The following is a 23201-nucleotide window of genomic DNA, read 5'->3' as shown; positions in this document are numbered from 1 at the left end:
AGCACCTACACATCCTTGTCTCCTCTTCAGCAGCAGGAAATCTGTTTGACTGTACATCCTAATTGTGGGAGGGATTCCCAAAGTCAGCCCAAGAACAGGATGCAGAGGGGTAAAGGTCACTTCTGCAAAGGTTATTTATCATTCCAACGCTACATGGAAATTCAGCAGAGCACAAGCGTGTTCCATTCCTCCTGTTTTAAATTCACCTTTTCCTTAGGTGAGGGCGGAATTGGAGCATCCCTTAGGACAGAGTCAGAGCACTGCCCCCCTGCTGTGTGCTCTGCCAGCCAGCAGGGCCGGGGAGCAGCGATGCTCAGGCACCTTACGGAGACAGGTGACCTGATTTGTTATGGCAGCAGCTGCTCTCTGGTACCACTGCACTTCCCAGGGGTAGGGCACGAGCTTCCCTGCATCCCACAGTCTGCTTCCTCCCTCCTTGGCTCCATCCTGCACGCTCTGCTGTGCAGCTGTTCCAAGGAACTTCCCTGAGATTCCCAGGACTGTGTGCAGCAGGCGGTGTGTGACGCCGGGGCACAGATCCCGGGCTTTGCTCTCTGCACGAGGCAGCTTTTCCTCCTCGCACCATTCCCATCAGTGGAGCTATTGCTGGAAATTAGTTTGGCTCCCTAAACTGCTTCAGTCTGGCCCACAACCTGCAGGTCTCACTGCTGATGGGTCACCATCCACCCTTAAAATTAGGTCTCTTGGTGATGTGCACAGCACGACCTTCGACTCGTACTTGAGTAAAGCTGAAAGGAAGCGGCGTGTTTATCCATTGGAACAAGAACGCTGGAAGTGACCTGGAGGATCCTGCTGCTGTCAAGTGAAACGTATAAAGCAGGCTTGTCCTATCCTATCAAAATCAAAAGGAGAATTCCAGCCCATTGCATCTGCAAAGCAGCAGCCCAGTTTGTAATTGGCAAAGGAAAACAAGCCTTGGATAACAAGCTGGAGGAAAAAATAACTCTGAAGCAAGACCATGTTATTTCAGAAACAGTGACTCTGGTTTCAAGGGATTTTCTAGTACAAAAATCTCATCAAAATTTCACATGAATTAAATTTTTTCACTGAACTGAAAACATTCTTTGGTTTTGTGACAGTTTTTTTCATCTAGATTTCTTATGCATTCCTCAGTGCAAATATTAACTCGTCTTTTGAAGCTGAAGCCTGAAAGCCTCTGGAGACTGAGTATCTCACAGGTTGATTGGGGCAACCACAGCACAGGTAACACACCCTACTATGAGCAGAGAAGAACGAGATCTAAGACACAGACTGGGGTTCACTATGAGGTTCACCTACCTTTGAACCAGGGGGTGCAGTCAAGCCTAAAAACGCGTAAACCGCGTTGTTCTCCCGCGCCTCGAAGAAAGCCTCGTAGTCCTGCACCGGGGGAGTCAGGGAGGGGGACAAAGACACAAGAATGAATTGTCAGAAATGATCTCAGATCAGCTTGGGGTGTCACCCAACTCTCACCGAGCAAACTGCCTCATGTGGCCGAATGCCAAATGTGGTGTCACCTCAGGTATGTGTCACTGGCACCAACACCACACCCACTGCTCCGGCGGAAAGGGACAAACTGAGAATTTCCCTCTCTGTCCCCACAAGATGTTGCTGTGAGGTGCTCCAGCCTTTCCCAGAGGCACAGACTCCACACCAAGGCAGCTGTGACTGGGTCTGGTGTGGATGTCCCTCCTGCAGGAGAGGCTGAGCCTGGACCTTGTCATCACAACCACTGCTGTCCCCAGATGTCATTGCTAATTCCTACTTAGTGATGGCAACAGTGCAACTGGGAACTCCAGCTCTTAAACCTGTCAAAAGTTCAACTGAAACCTTTACACTAAGAGTACACCTTTCCCACCATGTTTTCCACTCAGGATTGGTCTGTGCAAGTGAAGGCAAAGGGGTGGCACTGTTCCTTGTGCTCACAGGGCACTACAGGTGCCCCAAACACACACACAGGGAAATTATGGTAAAAACAATTAAATAAAAGAAGGAATACCAAACCCCAACCAAGGGAACCCAGGAGGTCTGTGCAAGCCCACTGCTGTCTGAGTTACCACGGAATTCCCTCACTCTGACTCCTGCTCTCAGCACACATCTGCCCTGTGACCTTCCTGCTCTCCCTTTTAACTGTGGCACAGCACCAGCCTCCTCCAGCTTTCCTGAGGAATGTTTGGATGCAGGAGTCCTGGCTGGGGAGCCCAAGGCAAGGCAGCAGTCTCAGGCTGGAGTCTGGGAGAGCTGCTGTTTAGCACACATTGCTCTGGATTCCTGGCTGGCTGGTGGGGAATAGCCTAAGGAACAGCAACTGCTGTTTGCAGATTGCAGAGGGGCAGCTCCGAGGAGAGGCTGCTGCAGCTGGAACAGAACAAAGTACAGGGAGCAGAGAATTCCAGCTGCCTGGAGATCAGGGATGGCAAATTATTGCTGCATTTGCACACGCAGCATTTGGGTACCAGTTTGATAAAAATGTGGATGATTATGGTAAATCCTCCCTGAAGTCCTTCCGTTGACAGGACTGGGGCTGCTTGATAACAAAGGGCTTGTTTATCTTGCTGGTGCACAGTCCTTCAGCCTGTTCCACTGCATCTCCCAGGAAAGGAATTCCTGGGAGTGAGGAGCAGGGCTCCTGCCAACCTGCACAGCATCCCCAATTCCAGCCTCTCTGCTGTGCACGGGCCAGGAAAGTCAATTTGTTCTTTCCTCTGCCAGTTGTGCTGCATCAGATGGAACAAATAGGGAAGTTCATGCTTGAGAGGCATCAGATAAAGACAGAAAGAGGTTCAAATTCTGGGCACAGAATTAACTTTTACCTTCCTGGAAGCTGAACTGGAGCAACTTGAATCCAGCAGCACAGACTGACTGAACTTCAAACATTCAAAGTGACATCAAGCAAAATTTTGTGGATGAAATAAGAAGAACTGCAAGAACTGGTGTGAAGTACCTGTACCCCTCCCCAAAATTCCTGTATTCAGAACTCTCTTGGGGTGCAGTGGGGGTGCATGAGAAGCATCTGTGCTAACATTTGTCCTCACATTTGTCATTCCAAACCAACCTTTTTCCATGTCATAACCACAGTCAGTAAATTCTGAGAGCTGAGGGGTACAATAGCTCACTGTGAATATTGTTTCAAGTTCTACTTCTATTACAAGCAAGAAAAATTCCTGGCACAATTGTGAGTAATTGCTTTTAGTAGCCACAGAATCTCCTCACAAAGGTCCAGCACTGGCAGGTTCTGACTTTACAGACTTTGCAGGTCAGAACCAGACTTCAAAAGGACCAGAGGAATGCACTCTGTGAGCTCTGTTCAGAGCATATTAAGTTTTAAAAATAAATCTAACAGTTAATCTAATAATCATTCAAGCATGGCCTGCTGAGTACAAGTACTGCAGGGCAACTTACTTTTGATCAAGCATTAAAATAATTACCAGTAGGATTTGTGTTTGCAACATGAGTTTTAATCTGTCCAAGGCACTGCAGTAAATGGACCACAGCAGCCTTCCTTTTGCCAGCAGCACACAGAGCTGATCCCAAGAAGAAAAACTGATTTATTATCATGGCAGACATGACTTTATATGATCTGGAATCCACACCTGGGCAGAACAGATCTCTGAACTTGCTACAGAACGCAAGGTTGGTGCAACAGGGCCTGTTTCTGTGAGGTGTTAGTTCACAATCATGAGAATTAAAGAAACCTCTGAACTTTCAGAGCTGTAGGAGGGGAAAAAAACCACAAGGAAAAAAAATTATATATACACTGCAAGGTGAGAGCTGAATAGGGGATCCAAATTTTAACCTCTCTTATGGTGGAACTGGAATATTTAAGAATCAGAGGAGGGGCAATGTCTGACACCTTCCACACCCTTCACAGGGGTACAGCTGGCCAAGCCCTGCCTTGCTGGTCACAGCAGCGAAGCACAGGATGTGGCAGTGAGGAAGAGGGGTGGGATGGGGACAGGGAGACAGTGAGGAGGAGTGGTGGGATGGGGACAGGAAGACAGTGAGGAAGAGGGTGGGATGGGGCAGGGAGACAGTGAGGAGGAGGGGTGGGATGGGGCAGGGAGACAGTGAGGAGGAGGGGTGGGATGGGGCAGGGAGACAGTGAGGAGGAGGGGTGGGATGGGGACAGGAAGACAGTGAGGAGGAGGGGTGGGATGGGGCAGGGAGACAGTGAGGAGGGGGGTGGATGGGGCAGGGAGACAGTGAGGAGGAGGGGTGATGGGACAGGAAGACATTGAAGGAGGAGGGGTGGGATTGGGGCAGGAGACAGTGAGGAGATGGGTGGGTGGCAGGGAGGCAGGAGGAGAGGGGGTGGAGCAGGGAAGACGTGAGGAGGCGGGTGGATGGGGCAGGGGAACAGTGAGAAAGGGTGGATGTGCAGGGAGACAGTGAGGAAGAGGGGTGGGATGGGGACAGGGAGACAGTGAGGAGGAGTGGTGGGATGGGGACAGGAAGACAGTGAGGAAGAGGGTGGGATGGGGCAGGGAGACAGTGAGGAGGAGGGGTGGGATGGGGACAGGGAGACAGTGAGGAGGAGGGGTGGGATGGGGCAGGGAGACAGTGAGGAGGAGGGGTGGGATGGGGACAGGAAGACAGTGAGGAGGAGGGGTGGGATGGGGCAGGGAGCCTCACCCCGAGGTAGCGGCTGTCGTTGAAGAGCCGGGGGGGCAGGGGGTTCCCGCTCGCGGGCCGACTGTCCTCGGGGACGTTCTCGCGCATCCATTTCCGATTCTCCTCGTTGGCGGCGATATCCTTTTCCTCAAATTCGATTTTGTTGGCCTCCAAGAAGCCTAACACATCTTGCTGCTGCTTTTTAATCTGTCACAAAAGAGGGAGGGGAGGAGAGAAGGCAAACAAAATCAGTCAAACCATCTTTCCTGCAGTTGCAGGGTTCGATACAGGAACCAGGGAGTGCGAAACAGGCTGAGAATGGAAGTGGTAAGAGAGTTCTTAGAATCCAAAAGTATCTCTAAAGAGTCAGATCTGAGCTTTGACTTGGCTCCTACATAACTGAACAGGCTGAAGCCTATGACACTGTCCCTTTGTGAACCTTGAAGGTGCCCCCTGAAAGCAGAGGGGTGAGCAGGGCCCTGCAGAGGCTGTGCTGGCCGGGCTTTACAGTTAACTCAGGGCAATGTTGTTCTTACAGATGCAGTGGAGTTTGCTGAGGCACATTTGAGGTATAACCTGTTTCCTTCAGCATAGGCTGAATCCCCCTTCTCAGAGTCCAGGTTTTTGTCCACCTTGGTGCCAGGACAGAGATCTCACACAGTCCATTAACTGTAAGATCCCAAGGCAACTTTGGCTCATGTTTCTTCGCAAAAAAAAATCCCTCTTCCGCTGTGTTCTGGGTGTCAGCAGAGGCAGGTACAGTCTCTGGAGAGCTGTGATCCCTCATCCCCCATTCCCACTGGTGTCAGGGAGGCTGGCTGAGGCCCAACACCTGATGCTGCCTGTCCTTGTGCACTCACACAGAATCCAAAGGAAAAGCATGATCTGCGCAGCAAACACTACGCTGGCTTTGCACAGGGAAAGTGGTTTTTGTTACTGTCATTCTGAATTACTGACTTCCCCGCTCAGAGATGTTCTGCTTATGCTCTGCTCTCCCTCTGCATGACTTTACCACCATAAAGGAAATTATAACCACGCACATCCTGCCAAACAATAAAAAAACGGGATTTCACGGGAAATTCGTTCTCTTCAAATTACTCCCTTCACTCCAAAGCCAGTCCGAGGCCTGGCTTTAACCTAAGGAGCTCAGAGCCGCAAGAGCAGCCTTTCATACAGATGTTGCACTGGTGCTAATTCAGGTCAGCCCCTGCTCCCGGAGCAGCCGCTCCATATACGGCCACGGGAAAACACGGAGCAGCGCCGGGGTCAGGGCACAGCCAGCCCGGAGCCAAATATGGAGCCTGAGCCCCGGCTCCACAGCCCCGCACCCACGGCACCCATCCGGACCCACGGCACCCATCCGGACCCACGGCACCCATCCGGACCGGGAACAGCAGGAGGCTGAGGTGGGAGAGGGGGGAAAGCGCTGCCCTGGAAGGGGGTGGGTTTGGGAGCAGCGCCCGGCAAATCCGAAGAGGGAATCTTCACGCATACCCTGAAGTCTTTCGCTGCTCTATCCATGGCCAGGCTCAACCAAACCTTGGCGTAGCACAAAGGGACAGATCCTGCTCTCTCACGGAGGAAAACGTGCCCCCAGCTCCAGCGGGGAACTGCCTGCCCAGGGCTGCAAAGCCAACATCATTCCTCCTCCCGTGTCGGCACAGCAGCCGCTGGACTCCATGTGCGAGCACCCTCAAACACAAGGATGTTGCTAATTTTCATCGTGGCTAAAAATAAATAAAGCTGGAAGAGTTAATACCGCCCTAGGAAATAATTCATGGAGAGGCTGCAGAGAAAAACGTTTCTGAGCAGACTCAGCCCGGAGGGTAAGAGGTTTCTCCCCCTGCCTTTATCGGCAGCAGGAAGGAGGAGCAGGGGAAGCTTTTCTCCCGCAGCTCGGAGGGGAAAAAAGAGTGAGCGGTTCCTTCAGGAACTGTTCTGTAGGGCTAAAATAAGGGAAAGTTCTTTGGAATTGTAAACTCCTCTACCAGTGTGACCTGGCGGCAAATGGAATTTTTTTCCGTTGAACCCATCAGATTTTAATTAAGCATTTCCTACAATGTCTAAATTACAAATCCAACTAATTTTCTATAGTCTTCGGTCCCTTAACTTGTCCAAAATCTGATGTTTTAATGAGAACACATTTTGAGATGTCCCGGGATTATGAAGAAATAAAAGAAAACCAACTTTTTACCTAATTTACCATTAAACTATACAATCTGCAACAAAAAACCAAGAGCTCTAAATTGGACAGTAATCAGCATTTTGATCTCCCGAGAAGTGCCTTTATTTTTTTAATCATTTTGACTCTTGGATGTCTCCCAGCCACCCACACCTCCTCACACAGCATCTCACACTGGGACAGTCTCTGCATTGTTTTTTCAGCTCCAAGTAGCAGCACCACATCCCAGATTCAGGACTGTGGCTCCGAAGGGCCACCACAACCCCTTCTGCTTGTTTTTGAAGAGCTGGCAAAGCTGGAAATGTATTTTTTCTGCTAGAAGAGGCACCACTGGAAGGCAAACATGGAAGTTTGGTCTCCATGTCACCCTCAGGCTGTCTGTGGGCAAGGGAGGTAGTTCCCCAAAGAGCTCTACAGGAAACCAAGGAGCTGGTGTTGATGCATGAGGGGTATTAGTCTGAATCTTAGTTTCTGGCCAGAGGGAAAAAAAAGCTGAGATATTAAGCAGCGATTTCCTCCCAGTTCCTCAGACAAGGTGACAAGCACTTACACAAGAGCTCCAACTGCTCCAGAGAAACACGGCCCCCCAACCGCTGGGCAGAGCGGACACCGAGCTGCCAGATCGGGTTATTTTATGGGATTTTATTTAGACAACTTCCATTAATCCCAGGCAGTGGAATACCACGGGGAGGGAAAGGCTGAAAATAGAGCAAGAGACGTCTGCTGCTGCTTCAGGGTGTTTTGTCTTACTGGAAAGGGCACACGTTCTCCTCAGGACAGCCTGGAGGATGGTTCCTGCTGCCCATGTTTGGGAAGGAGCGAGGAGCCTTCCTTCAGGATGCGCCTGTCAACGCACAGCCCTCGCTTCCCAGAAATCCTCTCTCGGTTGCCTGACCAGGCCTGGACACGGGCCAGCGCCTCTCCAGATCCCACACCTCGTCCTACGTAAACAACTGTCATGTCTGAAGGGATGTTGGCCTTTCAACTGCAGCTCCCTGCAGTTGGCAAACACAAAAATCCTTGTTTATTCCAAGTGCTCCTGACACGTCGCGCGGGGCCCAGAGCACGAGAGGAGAGCTGGGAATGTGCACAGAGTCAGCCCAGGAACTGCGGAGCCCAGCAAGGTCTGGAGGATCGGGACCAGCACTGAGGGGGGGCAGGAGGACTCTGGAGACACAAGAGCACCAGAACAGAGAAGACAAGGATAGGGATGGGCACAGAGCTGTAAGGAAGGGAAGAGCCTGCAGGCAGGAGCGGATGGGAATGAGCAAAGTGGATGGATGGAAATGGGAGGAATCCCAGGGGTGGAGCTGGGATGGAGACAGAAGGATGGAAGGGGAAGGGGTGGGAGAAGAAGTCAGTCCTGCTGTGTTGGAGCTCCCCACTGCCCTGCCTGGGAAACAAGGATACCCTTGGGAAAGCTAGTTTTGCTCACAGGTGCCTTTACCCCCATCCCAGGAACAGAAACACACTCCTGGATTCTGTGCCTGAACACACCTGGGAGAAAAACAGCTACAATGGCTCTGCCAATGGAAACCTTATACTTTTTGCTGCTGTTCCCAAGGTAATATTGAAAGAAGCATTTAACCAAATAAATCTATTTTCTCTTTCTTTGGGCTTTCATTGTCTATTCCAGAGACAGAAATAGTTTTATGATAAGTTACTGTGGTTAAGTGAAGTCTCAGTACCACACTATGATCTTCTGTACAAAACCCATTGGGTATCAAGATCCTCTTCCTTTCCAGTTAGAAGCCAAACAAGAAACATTAAGCTTTCAACAGAGCATGGGCACGAAGAACATTCTAAAAGTGAGTATAAAATTATGAACAAGTTCTGTTCCTCACTTGAATACACATCAAAAATGCAATTTACTGTTCTTAGATCTAAATCCCGTCAGAGACACCACGTCAGAGCTGCCAAGAGTACAAACAGGTGATGTTTTCTAGCAAATCAGTCCATTAAAAAGGGAGTTTTAACCCCAAAGTGGGAATAAGGTAACAAAAAGGCGGCAGGGATCATCTTGCAGGACACTCCATCCTCAGCTCCAGCCAGGATTGTGCTGCCTGTCCAACAACCAACCTCTCCTACCACCAGCCAACTGCAGGGAAACACTTATTTTAAACACTTTATTGAACTGAACTTCACTTCTGTTTCCATCTCCTTGCTGTACACAGGCACACACACACAGAGCAGTCTTGTCTGCACAGCTGGCCAAGAAGGGGTTTGGGTTGTTTTTTTAAAGTCTTGTTATTTTTTCAGTTTATAAATAAATCCCTTGTTGGACAATAGACATGTTTTGGAAATCTATTTAAGGACTACTGGAACCCAACGCGAGTTTACAGTCTGAGTGCTGCTGTTTTGGTCACAAAACAAACTTGCTGGCTGTGGCTCTGCTGTCCTGGCACCAGGGGAGGTTTAGATTGGATATTGGGAAAAATTTATGCATGGAAAGGGTTGCAAAGCATTGGAACAGGCTGCCCAGGGAAGTGATGGAGTCACCATCCCTGGAAGTGTTCAAAAAATGTGTGGATGTGGCACTTGGGACATGGGTTAGTGGTGAACACGGTGGGGCTGGGCTGATGGTTGGACTTGATGATCCCAAAGGTGTCTTTTCCAACCTTAACAATTCCATGATTCTCTCCAGCTCCCGCTGAACGTGTGTCCTGAGCTGCCTCTCCCAACCTCACAGCTGGGATCCAGCACCGGGACAGCAGCAAAGCCACACCTTCCGGCAGATCTGCATCTCACACACTTCTCAATTCAGTTTCAAGACAAAAACAGCTTCAAAAGGGGTTTTTTTTGCCATTTCCAATTCCAGCTTTTTGAGTTCTAGATTAGGAAAAGCAACTACAGCTTTAAAACAGTTTTATTTTATGCCACTGATGATTTTAAAGAAGCTGCTTCATCATTTGTGCAAGAGGTAAAGTCTGAACTTTGATGTTACTGTTTGTGGCCAGACTTGTGCTCATCCGTTCTTCAAACACTTCAGAGCCTTTGCAAGATTGATAAGGTGCAATTTAACAGCAAATGGAAGAAGTGCAGCATAAAAAAATGTTCAGCAAACTCCATGGGCAGCCAGGAGCAAGGGGAGAACCCCCAGGAAGTGGTTTTCTTTGGAAGGATGGGGCAGCACGAGGAATGTGGAGCTGCTGCCAAGACAAGTAACTTGGGCTGAGCTCTGGCCTTGCCTTTGGGACTTGCCTGCCTGTGCTGCTGGGCCTGGCCAGCACTGCTGCCATCCACTGCCGCTGCTTGGAATGAGGAGGGGAAAATACTGTGGGTTTTCCTTTGGTTTTTACATTTTTTCGTCTGATTTCTACAATGATCTTGCCTTCCCCACACGGGTTGCTAATGCAGCAGCTCAGACTTGCAAATGAGCTGCAAAACACTTAGAATTTCACCTCCCAGTACAACATAATTTGTAGGAGTTAGAGCCTGGCAGCTCAGCCATGGATTTAAATGTCAGGGAATCCTGACAGCGCCCTAAGCTTATTCTCCACCCCAGCACTGCAGGAGGCCCCCCCTTCCAAGTCAAAACACACCTGAGCAGCCTCAGCCCTGGCTTCCATCAGAGGTTTCCCTGGTTTTTCAGAAGCTATTTTGTTGTCTAAGTGGTTTTGTTGGTTTTATTTGTATGAACAAGCCAGATTTCCCCCCCCCCCCTCATATTAGCTTAAAATTCCAATGTGCCAGTTCTGATGGTGCCACTGTGAATGGTGATCAGAGGGTGGGAAACCCGGAGGTGCCTCCAGCAATGACCTGCCTGCTCAGAGCTTTGCCAGGTGTCTCCCAGCAATTCCTGTCTCACTGTTACCTCTCTCTGCCTGGTAGAACATCTGCCTATTTTTAGGCCTGGGTAATTATCATCACAGAACTCAAAGCACTTCTTTGTTCTGGCTATTTTAAGCATAGCAGTGCCATCATTGTCTCTCTCGATGTTTGGCTTCTGGTCTGTAGGGAATGAGATTGAGGACAAACACAGCAAAACCACCACAAACTTCCGTGACCTAAATCACACACAAGAGGCTGCAAAAAGTTCACGCTGGACTTGTGCTGCTCTTTTTTTTTTTTATTCCAGAAATTAGGCAGTGTCCAGATGGGCTCCATATGTACTGACTCCCTGCCTCCCTTTGGGAAAGCCCATGGCATATCCACATGTATCCTGCAAAGCAGCCCTGGTTTGATGTGGTTACACCCCAACAGCTTAAAATTTGTTTATTTGGGAATGGTTTTTACCACTGACCCCAAGCTGCATCAGCATCACCAGCCCAAGAGCTAGGGCAGGAGGGAACAGGCTCCAGCTCACACTGAGAGCAACAACCACGTTCCTGTTGCTCACATGTGGTTCTGGGGACACTTTTTAAAAGCAGGAAAGGGTCTTGGTGTGAAAGGATGCAAAGGGACCACCACTCAAGGGAGAGGCTGGGGAAAATCCAGGCCACCAAAAGGTTTTTGCAATTTAACCCAGAGGTTGCATCACGTCTGGAAGCACGTGGTCTGTCTGCAGTGGGGCTTTAGCCAGGCCTAAGGTACCACCCCACTGACCAGATTTTGGAGCACAAGCCAGGAATATAACTGGAACAAAGGACAAAGTCTGCACTTCCCAAAACAAGACCACGACTTGCTCCAGAAAGCATAGAAAGTTACATAAATGAAAAAGCTGATTCATGAGAACAAAAAGAAAAGCTTCTCTCATGGATTACAATGCCATTGTAAGTGCACTCATTCAATAACCCAAGGCCTGAAAACTTGCTAAATCCCACACCAACAAAACCCAAGTCTGAAGATCCTTGTGCATTCAACAAGTTTTTTCCTACCAGAAGAACCAAACAGGAAAGTTTATGTCACCTCCATGCATTAAAGTCCTGGGGGATCAGGATTCTCAATGCAGCCAAGGGTCCTTCCAGAGATGTGTGTCCAGAGAAGGGAACAGAGCTGGGGAAGGGGCTGGAGCAGCAGGAGCAGCTGAGGGAGCTGGGGGGGCTCAGCCTGGAGAAAAGGAGGCTCAGGGGGGACCTTCTGGCTCTGCAACTCCCTGACAGGAGGGGGGAGCCGGGGGGGGTCGGGCGCTGCTCCCGGGGAACAAGGGACAGGAGGAGAGGGAACGACCTCCAGCTGTGCCAGGGGAGGGTCAGGTTGGACATCAGGAGGAATTTCTTCCTGGAAAAGGTTGCCCAGCCCTGGCACAGCTGCCCAGGGAGGTGGTGGAGTCCCCATCCCTGGAGGTGTCCAAGGAACAACTGGACATGGCACTCAGTGCTCTGGGCTGGGTGACAAGGTGGGCATTGGGAACACGTTGGACTGGATGATCCTGGAGGTCTTTTCCAACCTCAATGATCCTGTGACTCTGTGATTTCCACCCAGGTGAGCACTGTCACATCCCTGCAGGCAGAGGTCTGTATGCACAGAGTCAGTCAAGAGAGTGGTGAGGAGGGAAAGCAACTGCTCAGGAGCAAGATTCCAAAGGCTCTTTGCAGTTACACCACACAAAGGTTTGGGATATATGTCATTTGGACCTACAAAAGCAGACAGACATCTGCTGCCAAAGCTCAAGGCTTTAATGATGTTGTGGGCATGGTCACAGGAGAAGCTGACAAAAGCAAATCGCCTCTGTTAGTGCTAAATGATTTGAATATTCAGACTCAAATGGTATTGATTTTTTCATTTAAATGTACACAGGGTCTGAGTTAATGTTGGAGCTGGGGGTTTGAGTGTCACTAATTTGGTGCCAGACACACAGTACAGCCAATTCCACCACAGCTCCACTACAGTCAAATTCTAACAAGATACTAAAAGGCCATAAATAGGTCAGAACTGACTTGCTGCATCCTCTTGAGTGTCTGTTGAGCTACTTTCCTCCCACAGTGGCCAAAAGCAGATTCCTTTACCCATTAGTCAAGTAGGAGGACAAGTAACATTTCCTTATTTATATCTCTCCAGCTTCTGGCAAACAGCAGCAGCAGCACTGCCTAACAAAGCCCTGATGACTTTTTAATGTGTTTTAGGTTTACTTTCTATGAAGGCACCTTAAGAATCAACATATTATCACAGCTTCAGTCAAATTCTGCTCTTAACAAACAATACCCAAGTGCTGGGGGAGTGTGTGGGGGTGAATCCATTCATCCTTTAACACCTGCTTGTCAAGGACTATTGTGGTGCCACCAGGATTCTAGCACAGAACATCTTATCATCGGCAACACCTGAAGACTGGGTGTGAAAGTACCATTTAATAAACTTCACATTTTGTTCCAGTACATGAAAATGGTTCTGTGTCAGCTGAAACCACACCTCTTTTCCTACTGAAGCACCAAATTCAGAAGAAAATCTTTCTCTCTTTTGGCTGCAGGGAAGAGGTGGTTGGGCACTGACCAGGCTCCCCAGGGCAGTGGTCATGGCCCCACGGCTGCCGGAGCTCAAGGAGCATTTGGACAAGGTGGGATTGTTGGGGTGTCCTGGGCAGGACCAGGAGTTGGACTGGATGATCCTTGTGGGTCCCTCCCAACTCAGAATATTCCATGATTCTATGAGAAGGAGGGTGACACAGAGCATTCCCCTTTAACTCTCCTCCTTCCTGGCTGCTCCCCGACACTTTTTCAGTTGCTCACTCCCCATTCCCTGGCCTGCCCAGGCTCCTGGACCACACTGGCAGCATCCAGTTGTTTTGCCCAAGAGCCCAGCTCAGCCTCAAGCACAAACTCCCCAGAGCTCTGGGGGGCTGTGCAGATCAGATGCCCCCTGCCTTCAGTCAGGACATGTGTCCTCAGCCCAACCAGAGCTGAACCATCCCTCCACTCTGCTGAAGATGCTTCTGTCAAGTGCTTCAGGAGGGTCACCACTGCCGAGTCAACGCTCTTCCCCACAGTCATGGCCTGTTCAAAGGCCACTTCCCCAAAACCAGACTCTCTGCACATCCAGAGACTGTTTTTTTCTTTCTTTGGGATCTTCTCTTCCTTTTTTCCTTTTTTTTTAAAGTTCTGTGAAAAGTGACAGCAATGCCCAGTGGGATTATTTGCCTGGATTTCAAATCAAACAATCCCCACACAGCCAAAACTTCCATCTGCAGGGATTTTAATGCAAGATTTTAACATCTAAAATTTCATTCCATCATCAGCCAAAAAAACAGAGATGTTTGCTTATGGGTTGGCTGTGAGCCTTTTTTACACTGCACTTCCATGCACATGGAACACAAGATTCCCAGCAGGAAAAGGAGTTAAAACCCAAAAGCCCCAGGAAGGGGCTGGCAGAACCGGAGCTGTCACTGGCAGAGGCACCAGATCTCCCTACCTACTTTTTGTGGATAACCCAAGAGCCTGAACACAATAAAAAAGTGAATGAACATGAAGCTTCCAAGTGCTGAACACTGGGAGAAGTATTCCAGACCTGGAGAGGTGTCAGGCTGACACACCTGTCCCCTCGCCCAAGGAAGGCTTGATTGGAAACACGGGGGATGTCCTGATTCCTGCTTCACTCTGTTCCCACTGGGCTCCAGGCTCTGCAGCTCCGAGAGCAAGGACAGCAGCCTAGGAGCAGAGACAGCAGCCCTGGGAGCAGAGACAGCAGCCCTGGGAGCAGAGACAGCAGCAGGAGTCTCCCTTCCCTCCATGTGATCCCTGCAAACAGCCCCACCAGGAGCTGTGTTTGATTAAGGATGAACTTTGCACTGGAAGCAGCCTGAGTCTCTGGGGAGTCTCTGGGCACTGTCTGGCAGCAGCTCCAAACTGCTCCACCCAGAGCTCTCCAGCATCCAAAGCAGCCCATCCTCCTGTAGGGGCTCTGCCCAGGCTTCCCCCAAACCTCACCTGCTCCAGCGCCAGGTCCGGGCAGGAGAGGCCGTGGGGGAAGCACAGCTCGGCACTGGGACTGTACACATTCAACCTGCATAAATCAGGGTTATGGACAGAGACCTTTTCCATGAACTCCAAAGGCCTGTCCCTGAGCATGGATTCACCTCTTCTTAGAATCACAGAAGCACAGAATCTCCTGAGCTGGAAGGGACTCACAAGGATCATCCAGTCCAACTCCTGGCCCTGTCCAGGACACCCCAACAATCCCCCCCTGTCCCTGAGAGCGTTGTCCAAACACTCCTGGAGCTCTGGCAGCCTTGGGGCCGTGGCCACTGCCCTGGGGAGCCTGGTCAGTGCCCAACCACCCTCTGGGGGAAGAACCTTTTCCTGAGATCCACCCTAACCCTGCCCTGACACAACTTGAGGCCATTCCCTGGGTCCTGTCCCTGGTCACAGAGAGCAGAGATCAGTGCCAGCCCTGGCAGGGCTCCGTGGAGGTCAGAGCTGGGGAAGCTCTCCCAGTCACACAGCAGTGCTGTTCTGGGGGTCCCAACCCCCTCACTGTGCTGACACGAGGATTCTTGTCCCATCTCAAGGAAAGGGAAGAAACAGCCAGAAGAGTCATTGCCTCTCCTAGCAGCAATAAGGACTGAAATCATGGATCAAACCATGGCCTCAGGCCATTCCTGCCTCAGGCCTTTGCTTCACTCAGCAGCAGGAAGGACCTGTGTGCAAATATTCCCAGATCCAGATTATTTTTAGGGTTTTTTGGGACTACTGAAGTTATCCAGAATAAGTGTATTTTGCAAAATGAAGCTTCCAGACCTAAGCTTCCCCTTCTCTTCCCTTAGATGAGGATGTAAAGAAACAACTGATGTATAGCAAACCACAGCTTTAACCACGTGCATTGACACCGTCCTCAAACCATCACGGCACCCGGAACTGGCACCATCCAAAGCAAAACACCACCATTACAACACTAAATAAATTGACCCTTGGCAATTTTCTAAGTCAGTCGTGTGGCATTTGCCTTTCACAAGCCTGAAAACTGCTTGTCTGCTCCAAAACCAACACAGAGCGAGCTTCCTCCTGCGGAATACAGGCTCCATTATCCCGGTTATCCGCTAACAAAGCACAGGCAGCAGCAGAATAGCAGCTCTTCATTTATTACACACAGTTGTTTTCTGCAGCAGACGTGGAGCTTGGCAGGCTGAGTTTCCCTGGAAGTCTCACAGCATCCAAACTCTGTGCTTGGTTAAATAAAAACAAACAGATCTGCTCCTCCCAAAGCCCAGTATCGAACTAACAACTCCTGATCAGTACAGAGGCGAGAGTGGCAGGACCTGGGAGCATTCCCACCCTTCAGCCTGCACTTGGGCTCTCCTGGACCACTCCATGTCCCCTTTTCCAGGCAGTGCTGGCCAGGATAGCCATGATGGAAGGGGAAGTTGTGCTCACCTTCTCCTTCAGGCCTGGGATGCTCAGTGGGCACCTCTGAGAGGAGCTGAGCAGAGGGAGCTCCAGCAACAGCCCCTTCTCCTGGCACAACCGTTCAGTGCATTCCTGGGGTCTCCACAGCCTCAGCATCCCCCTGTACTCTCTTACCTGAGACACAAGTCAGGGAAAGAGGAGCTTTTGCTATGTGGAAATAAAGAAAAAAAGTCCTTAAATCCAAGCTAATTCTGTCACAGACTCCTTGAACAATTTTCCCTTCACCTCTCAGAGCTTCCTTTCTTAGGCTGTTAGTCAGCAGGAATAACTATTTTTTCAAATCATTGCTTGTTTACTTTCAGAGATCATTTCAGGCAGTTTCCACAAACCCCACAGCCCAGCCCCACAGCCAGGCTTTACACACCAACTATAAAGCAATTCACCCCACAGAAGACTGATCTCCAGCAAGATAATCAGGCTCGGTATCACGAGTACAGAAAACTCTGGAACATGACATATTCCTAAATACTCGGAAGTTTTCAATGTGGCTGAGAAAAACAGGGGGAAAGACACCGAGGGTGCCACTGACCACCTGACTGCTTGTTCTAGAAGCTTTAAAAACTGAAAGTCTGGATCTCATTCCTGTTGTCAGGTTGTGAATCTGTTTTTTTCAGGCAGTCTCTTTCTGAGAGCCAGAAGAATTATTCCTCCTTTATCTTCAGCCTCATGGAAACTCCAGGACAGGTCCACGCAACTCCACCCTGTGAAAACTGGCGCAAACTGCACAGGTCGCACCTTGGTGCCCCCTCAGACTTCACCCTCCACGTCTGCCCAGCACTGGGATAATATTTCCTGGAGAAACCAGCCTGAGATAACACCCCCAGGGCTGCAGTTTGGGCTGTTTATTGAAACAGCTGCTCCTGTAATTATTTTCCAGAGCCTGTGGATTTCTGCTGGCCCTGCACGGCACAGAGAGAGCAGAGGGAAAACAGGTTTGGTTTTGTTTGTGTGGTGAGGTGAACTCTGGTTAGAAAAGGAGCTAAAAGCACAGGCAGTGTTGCAGGAGGCCCCTGTGGTTTGCAATAAAAGGAAGGTTTATTTCCTGTATGGTTTAGCACACAGAGCTAAATTAACCAACAAGACTAAAAGTTTACAGCATTAATTGCTTTTTCACTGCCTTTATACTGCCAGGCATTTATTCTTTAAATAAAAAACTACTTTAAAAAGAAATATAACATGACCTCAGGGATCCAGGTGCTTCTGATGCGTGTTGCTTTTTATCTTTGAGGAACTCCTATACCACAGGTATTACTTAACAAAGGAGTCTTTTTGCTGACTGCTATTCTAGAACTAAACCAATGAATTTTTTGAAGAGAACAAAGCTTTTTTCCTGAACTAAAATGCATACATGTCGTAATACAAAGGAAGAGAAAAAGCTAGGGATTTAGTACAAGTTTTCCTGCTCTTTCCAGGAAAAGTCAGGCTGTACTGAAATAGCACCAAAATCATCCTGGAGAGTAGAGAGGAAAGGTTCAGCAGAGCACAGTGTGTATGGGTAGCAGGTTTCTGACCAGCCAGGTAACTACCTTGGGTAACATTTCAAGTGCAAATCACCCTGGAGGCCCCAGATCCTTCTTTATTTTACTTGGACAAAATATTGTAACTCCAGAAACTGTGTCTTCAAGAGGAGGAGATAAATTCTTCTCACAAGAGCTGGCCACACTGCAGTTTCTGATCCTCTGGGCAGCTGAAGCAATACAGGAGTTGGCCAATTTTTTGTTGTAGCCAGGAAGGCCAGTGCCTGGGGGTTTGCTCTCAGGACTTCTCAGGAGGCACCTTAAAGTCACTCTTTATAGGAATTAACAAAATGGAGCATTTTCCAACTCGTTAAGGTCATTCCCATCAACCAGCTGTTCTCACCCACTGCATCCCAAAGGGAAGTGCCACCTTCACCCCAGCCCAAGAGCACTATTCCAGATGCTGCCCATGCCTTGGAGCCACGACCTCGAGCCACTCTGCAACTTCCCCCCCCATCTTTTCTAACTTTTGTAGATCCCTCCTGTCACCATGGTATCTGCCTGGGGTTTTTGTCTAAACCACAAGCTTCCTTCTGCCTCAGTGCAAGCCAGCATCTGCACACCCCAATCACAAACTAAAAGAAATACCCTCTGAACTGCAGTTCAGTTTTTAAAAGTTTAAGTCCCCCAGCTGTTTATCTGCTGTAGGATGGGGTTCTCCAGGCCTGGGCAGGCAGCCAAAATAGCTTCATTCCCCTGATGTTCTTCATTCTCAGCCTAATGCTCAATGGCTGGCACTGGAGGTGATGGGTCTCCTAACACCTTCCAAGCCTGATTTTGGTCCCAGATCATTCTGTGGAAGATGCAGATGTCTGTCCAGCTTCTCCTCAGTTTATACACGTATAAATTCCTGGGCAGAACATTCCCCAAGTTAGCTTTATGGATTTCCTTTGATCTTTCCACAGCATGCACAGCAAACCTCAGCCCTCTGTGGGCGAAGGGAGGCTCTCCCAGTGACCTCCTGGTACACTTTAATGTGATAGAAGGGAACAGAAATTCAGAGCAAGAGTGCTCAAGCACAAAGTTCCACAGACTGAGCCACCAGAACCGTGGGACTTGTTTCTCTGCATCACAGGGTGGAATTTCCAGTTCTTAATCAGGATTATCAGGTCACTAACAAGGAAATTTGCAAACCTGACCCTCTGTATTTCTATTCACATATATTGTATTTCCTGCCTAGGGAAAAACCCCAAACATCTATTGTCCATAAATCAGCTCCACTTGAACTACATTTCTATCCACGTCCAGTGAGAATGTTTTGGGATGTATTTTTAATCCATTCACGGGGTTATTCTGCTCCTCTCCCACTCTGCCAGTTGTTCTGCAGCTGCTGCTCTGGCCAAATACATTTGCAACATGTGCACAGGAATGTCTTGGATAAGCAGCATTAAGTATTTCCTAAGGAATAAAGTCTTGTCCTGCTGTAGTCCATGGCAAAACTCCCAGTGACATAAGCACAGCCAGAGATTGATCCCATGAGGTGGATACAGATGTGCTGCTTAAACCTGCCTGGAAACCACTATTATCAAAAAACGTGGCTTTATGTGAAAACTATGATTATTTTTCCCAGAGGCTTCCTTTTTGCTGTTTCCAGGAGGCTTTTCCAGTTGATTCTGACTTATGCCTGAGGCAGGAGGGGTGTCTGATACACCTCCCTGAACATTTAGGGAGACACCCCCGAAATGTGATGTTTGCCAGCATCTGCAAAATCCTGTTGGTCTTGGAATCACCTGCTGTTTCTCTCACCAAATGCTTGTTTTGTAGGTGAGAACTGCTGAGACACACGAAGAACAGCCATGTTTGCTCCTGTGTGCTCTCATTCCGATCTCCCTGTCTGCCCAAGAGCCCAGGAAAACAGTGACATTTCAGCTTTGATTAATGGAAACCTTTTCCCAGTCACACCCAACCCAAACAAGATGCTGGCTGTGACCTGGCAGAGCTTGTTCCATGCCCACTGTCCCAGTCACTAATATCCCAATCCCGAGCTAGATCCCACAGTGCACTTCATTCCATGTAAAACAGAGGAGCTAATGGCAAGGTTTCCCTGTGCAAAGTCTTACTCAGTCTCCAAACCTGGAGATTTCACTGTTTATCTGCCAACAGAAAGTTCTGAGCAGCTACTGAATGACAAATGGCTTCACACAACATTTCTCACAGCCACATCCTCAGCTCCTGCAGTGGTTCACAGGAAACCAAGAGAACTGGCATTAACTCCTGCTTTCCCCCAGGCTCTGGTTTTATTAGGAAAAGGTTCTTCCCCCAGAGGGTGGTTGGGCACTGAACAGGCTCCCCAGGGCAGTGGCCACGGCCCCAAGGCTGCCAGAGCTCCAGGAGGGTTTGGACAATGCTCTCAGGGACAGGGGGGGATTGTTGGGGTGTCCTGGGCAGGGCCAGGGGTTGGACTGGTGATCCTTGGGGATCCCTTCCAGCTCAGGATAAGAGAGAGGACCACAGCCAAAAGTTCCTCTCATATCTACAGTCTCTCACAGCCCCTCACAGTTTGCAAAGCAGAGAGGGAAGATTTCAGTCACATTGAATATAAAACAGAGACAGAACCTGTTTGCATTTCAGAAGAACTTTCCGGTTACACCAAAATGTCCAGAGCCTTCTAATACCTCTACAATTGCAGGTATCTATAATCACCCCCAAATTAAAACCAAACCAGCACATCCCAAACACACACATACATTCCTTTACACCAAACATTTTTCCTGGACAACATGGAATTAATTTTTTAAATGCAAACTGTTAACATAATTTTGGGAGCAGAGCCAATTTCATCCAAGGACAGAAGAAAGCTCTGCTGGGTTGGATCCAACACTCGTATCCTGTCTCCCCTGGTCACAGATCCCAAGGAAGAGCACACCAACAGACTGAGCACAGAGAGCTACACCACATCATGCTTTCTTCCCAGACTCCAATAATACACACTTTTGAGTCAGAGGTGTAGTAATTATGTTTAATAGCCCTTAATAGACTTCCCTCTTAATTTGTCTCACTGCTTCTCCAGCCTGTGCACAGTCTGCTCCACACCATGTCCTCGGGCAGGGAGTTTCTCCATTAAATCCCTGTTGGCAAACAAAGTATTTCATTTATTCTGAACCTGCCACCTGCCACTCTCACTTGTTCTACCCCAGTTGTTCCACTGGGGAAATTTATGAATAATCCCTTCCTGTTTGTTCTCCCATGCTTCATTTGCTGTTATCACGTTTCAGACTTTTTCAGTTCTTTCTTTATCAACTGCAGAATTAACAGAATCATGGACTAGTTGGAAGGGACCTTAAAACTCATCTGGTTCCACCCCCTGCCATGGGCAGGGGCACCTTCCACTATCCCAGGTTACTCCAAGCCCTATCCAGCCTGGCCTTCAACACTTCCAGGGATGGGGCAGCCACAGCTTCTAATTATCATCCACAAATTCTACCTTATTGGGTTGTTCCTCCCACAGTGATCACCTCACCCCGCTTTCTTCCCTTTTCTCACTTTTATAGATCATTTAAAAGAAAAAATTCCAGCCTTCTAAAGATACAGACTCACCACACTTTTATACAGTGGTTTGTTTGGTTTTTTTTCTTTTGTCCTTTCCAATCCTAAGAGTTCCTGACATTTTGTTTGCTTTTTATGGCCACAAATACAGTATTTTTGTAGAATTACCTCGTGCAGCTCCAAGACCTCTCTGCTAAACAGTATTTTAGCAGTTTAAACCTGATTACACAAGACAATGACTGTTTCTTAATAGTTTCCAAACTGGAACAGCTACAGCAGGCTCTTCTGGCACTGGGATTGCTTAGAGTTCTGTGGGAATCTCCTTGTAACTTCTGCATATTGCAAAAGCAGCTGATACATTCCCAAATCTTGACTGCTATTTGTTTTATGCAACTGATGTGTAATTAATTACATAAGTCAAAAAGAAAATAAATAATCCTTTCCTCTTATCCCACAGCAGTTTTGTTATGAAAAAAGATTTTTAACCTGGCCAAAGCTTGTCTGAAACTTTCTAGAAGTCCAGGGATTCATTCTTAAGAGATCACCCTCATTCCTATGCTGCAGGCAGCTCAGGTGTGAGGCTCAGCTTTCTCCTCTGACAGTGCATTGATTCTCCTCCCTGCTCTGTCTCTGTCCAAGCATCCGCTGGGAAAAAGCCTAGCAAAGAATAACATCCATTTGTCCTGGAAGGCAGCTCACAGCTCCCACATTTCCCTGAGATCCTTGGTTAAGCACAGCTGCCTCTGGCTCCTCTCCTCACTCCAACCCCCCAGCAATCAAACAACAGGTAACAGTCACCATTTCACAGCCCAGCGCCTTTAGAACTTCCAGAGAGGCTGATTCGTGCACAGCCCCAGTAAAGCTGCACTTCAGAGAGTTAATTAAAGAAATAAATCATCCCATCCACGTCTCACAGGGGAAATAAGTCCAGGAAGGAGTTGTAAGTCAGGATGTAAAGACAACCTGAGCTGTATCCGGACAGCACTAACTCAGTCAGGCCAGTTGGATGCTGACCCTTCACATTGTCTTCTGGTGCCTTAAAGCTCAGTCACCCTCCTGCCTCCTGAATGTCAGAAAACAGTGAGCTGGAAGTGCTGTCCTGGGAAGGACGTGCTCCTGGACTGAGGCTTTTTTTCTGGGACAAATAACAGTAGATAAATATTACAATTAAAACTCTTTCAGGCTTGATTAAATATCTGACCAAACAAAAGCACTTTAAATTTAATCATAAACCAAAGGTCTCCCCTGAATACAGCTGAGGTTAAACAAATGGCATTAACACCAAATGTTCACGTTTGAGCAGAAACATTCCTGAATAGCAGAATATTGATATGAGTTGGGGATTTGGTTCAGGTTTCCAGCCCTCTGATCAGTGCCAGGAACTGAGATCAGCAGTTCCACGGCTGGGGAGCACAAAGCCCAGGGACATAAGGCAGAGCTCACCTCCCTTGGCTACAGCAACAACACATCCTTAGTCCTTCTTTTTGAACATACAGGGGAAAATTTTAGTTCTGTTTTGAGCTTGAACAGCTGAATTCTATCAATGTTTGTGTAGCTCCATTTGTCTCCTGTCTCCCCAGTTCCTTCTTTTCTGGGAGGAGTAAGAATAACCTTGTAGAGACTCTTGGTTTTGGCACCCTCTGCTCGTTACACACATGCCAATTCACTGACTTCTGTAGGAATTTTCTGAGTGTAACTTTATTGCCTCAGGACAAGCAAAGTTCCTTGCTCAACTTTATAAATATTTATTTCAAGCCCCCAAGTGCTTAGCCCTGACATGACACTTTGTGGATGATATCTCAGAACACGCTGCAGATCAGAGTTCAAGGAAAGCCAGCCCAGGCTGACAACATCCACCTTCTTCCCAAAATCTGCCTTTTCTCCTCAAGCAGAGACATAATCCTGATGCACCACCTCAGAATAAACACTGCCCAACCTGCATATACAATGTATAGAAATTTTCAGCCAAAAGCCTTTCCCAGCCTTAACTGTGGAAGTGTAATTTTCCATCTTTCTCCTGCTGTCAGAAAACTGGTTTTATTTAAACACAGTAGAGCGTTTTCTATTTTGATATATTGAAACTATTGCAACAACTGCAGCCAATTTAATCTCTGGCTCCATTAAAAATTT

General features: G+C 48.5%; 1 protein-coding gene and 1 long non-coding RNA gene across 2 annotated transcripts in view; both read right to left on the bottom strand.

Annotated features, from left to right (window-relative positions):
• Positions 1–23201, bottom strand: part of SH3BGRL (SH3 domain binding glutamate rich protein like) — a 31648-nt gene that overhangs the window by 3588 nt on the left and 4859 nt on the right. Inside the window, exons 2-3 of the mRNA XM_027725521.2 lie at positions 4633–4818; positions 1300–1380 (exon numbers count right to left, since the gene is read on the bottom strand). Coding sequence (XP_027581322.1) covers positions 1300–1380; positions 4633–4818 — 267 coding nt within the window. The remainder of the gene's footprint in view (positions 1–1299; positions 1381–4632; positions 4819–23201) is intronic.
• On the bottom strand, positions 20531–22934 carry LOC120323530. Its single transcript, XR_005564062.1, has 2 exons — positions 21558–22934; positions 20531–20653 (listed from the first exon to the last, which is right to left on the bottom strand). It is a non-coding gene; the product is annotated as an uncharacterized LOC120323530 (long non-coding RNA).

This window comes from Pipra filicauda, unplaced genomic scaffold, assembly GCF_003945595.2.
Source record: "Pipra filicauda isolate LSUMZ 115617 unplaced genomic scaffold, ASM394559v2 scaffold281_size1565311_pilon, whole genome shotgun sequence".
NCBI classification, from domain to species: Eukaryota; Metazoa; Chordata; class Aves; order Passeriformes; family Pipridae; genus Pipra; species Pipra filicauda.
The sequence above is the reverse complement of the archived record's forward strand: the minus strand, read 5'-3'. Positions and strand labels throughout refer to the sequence as shown.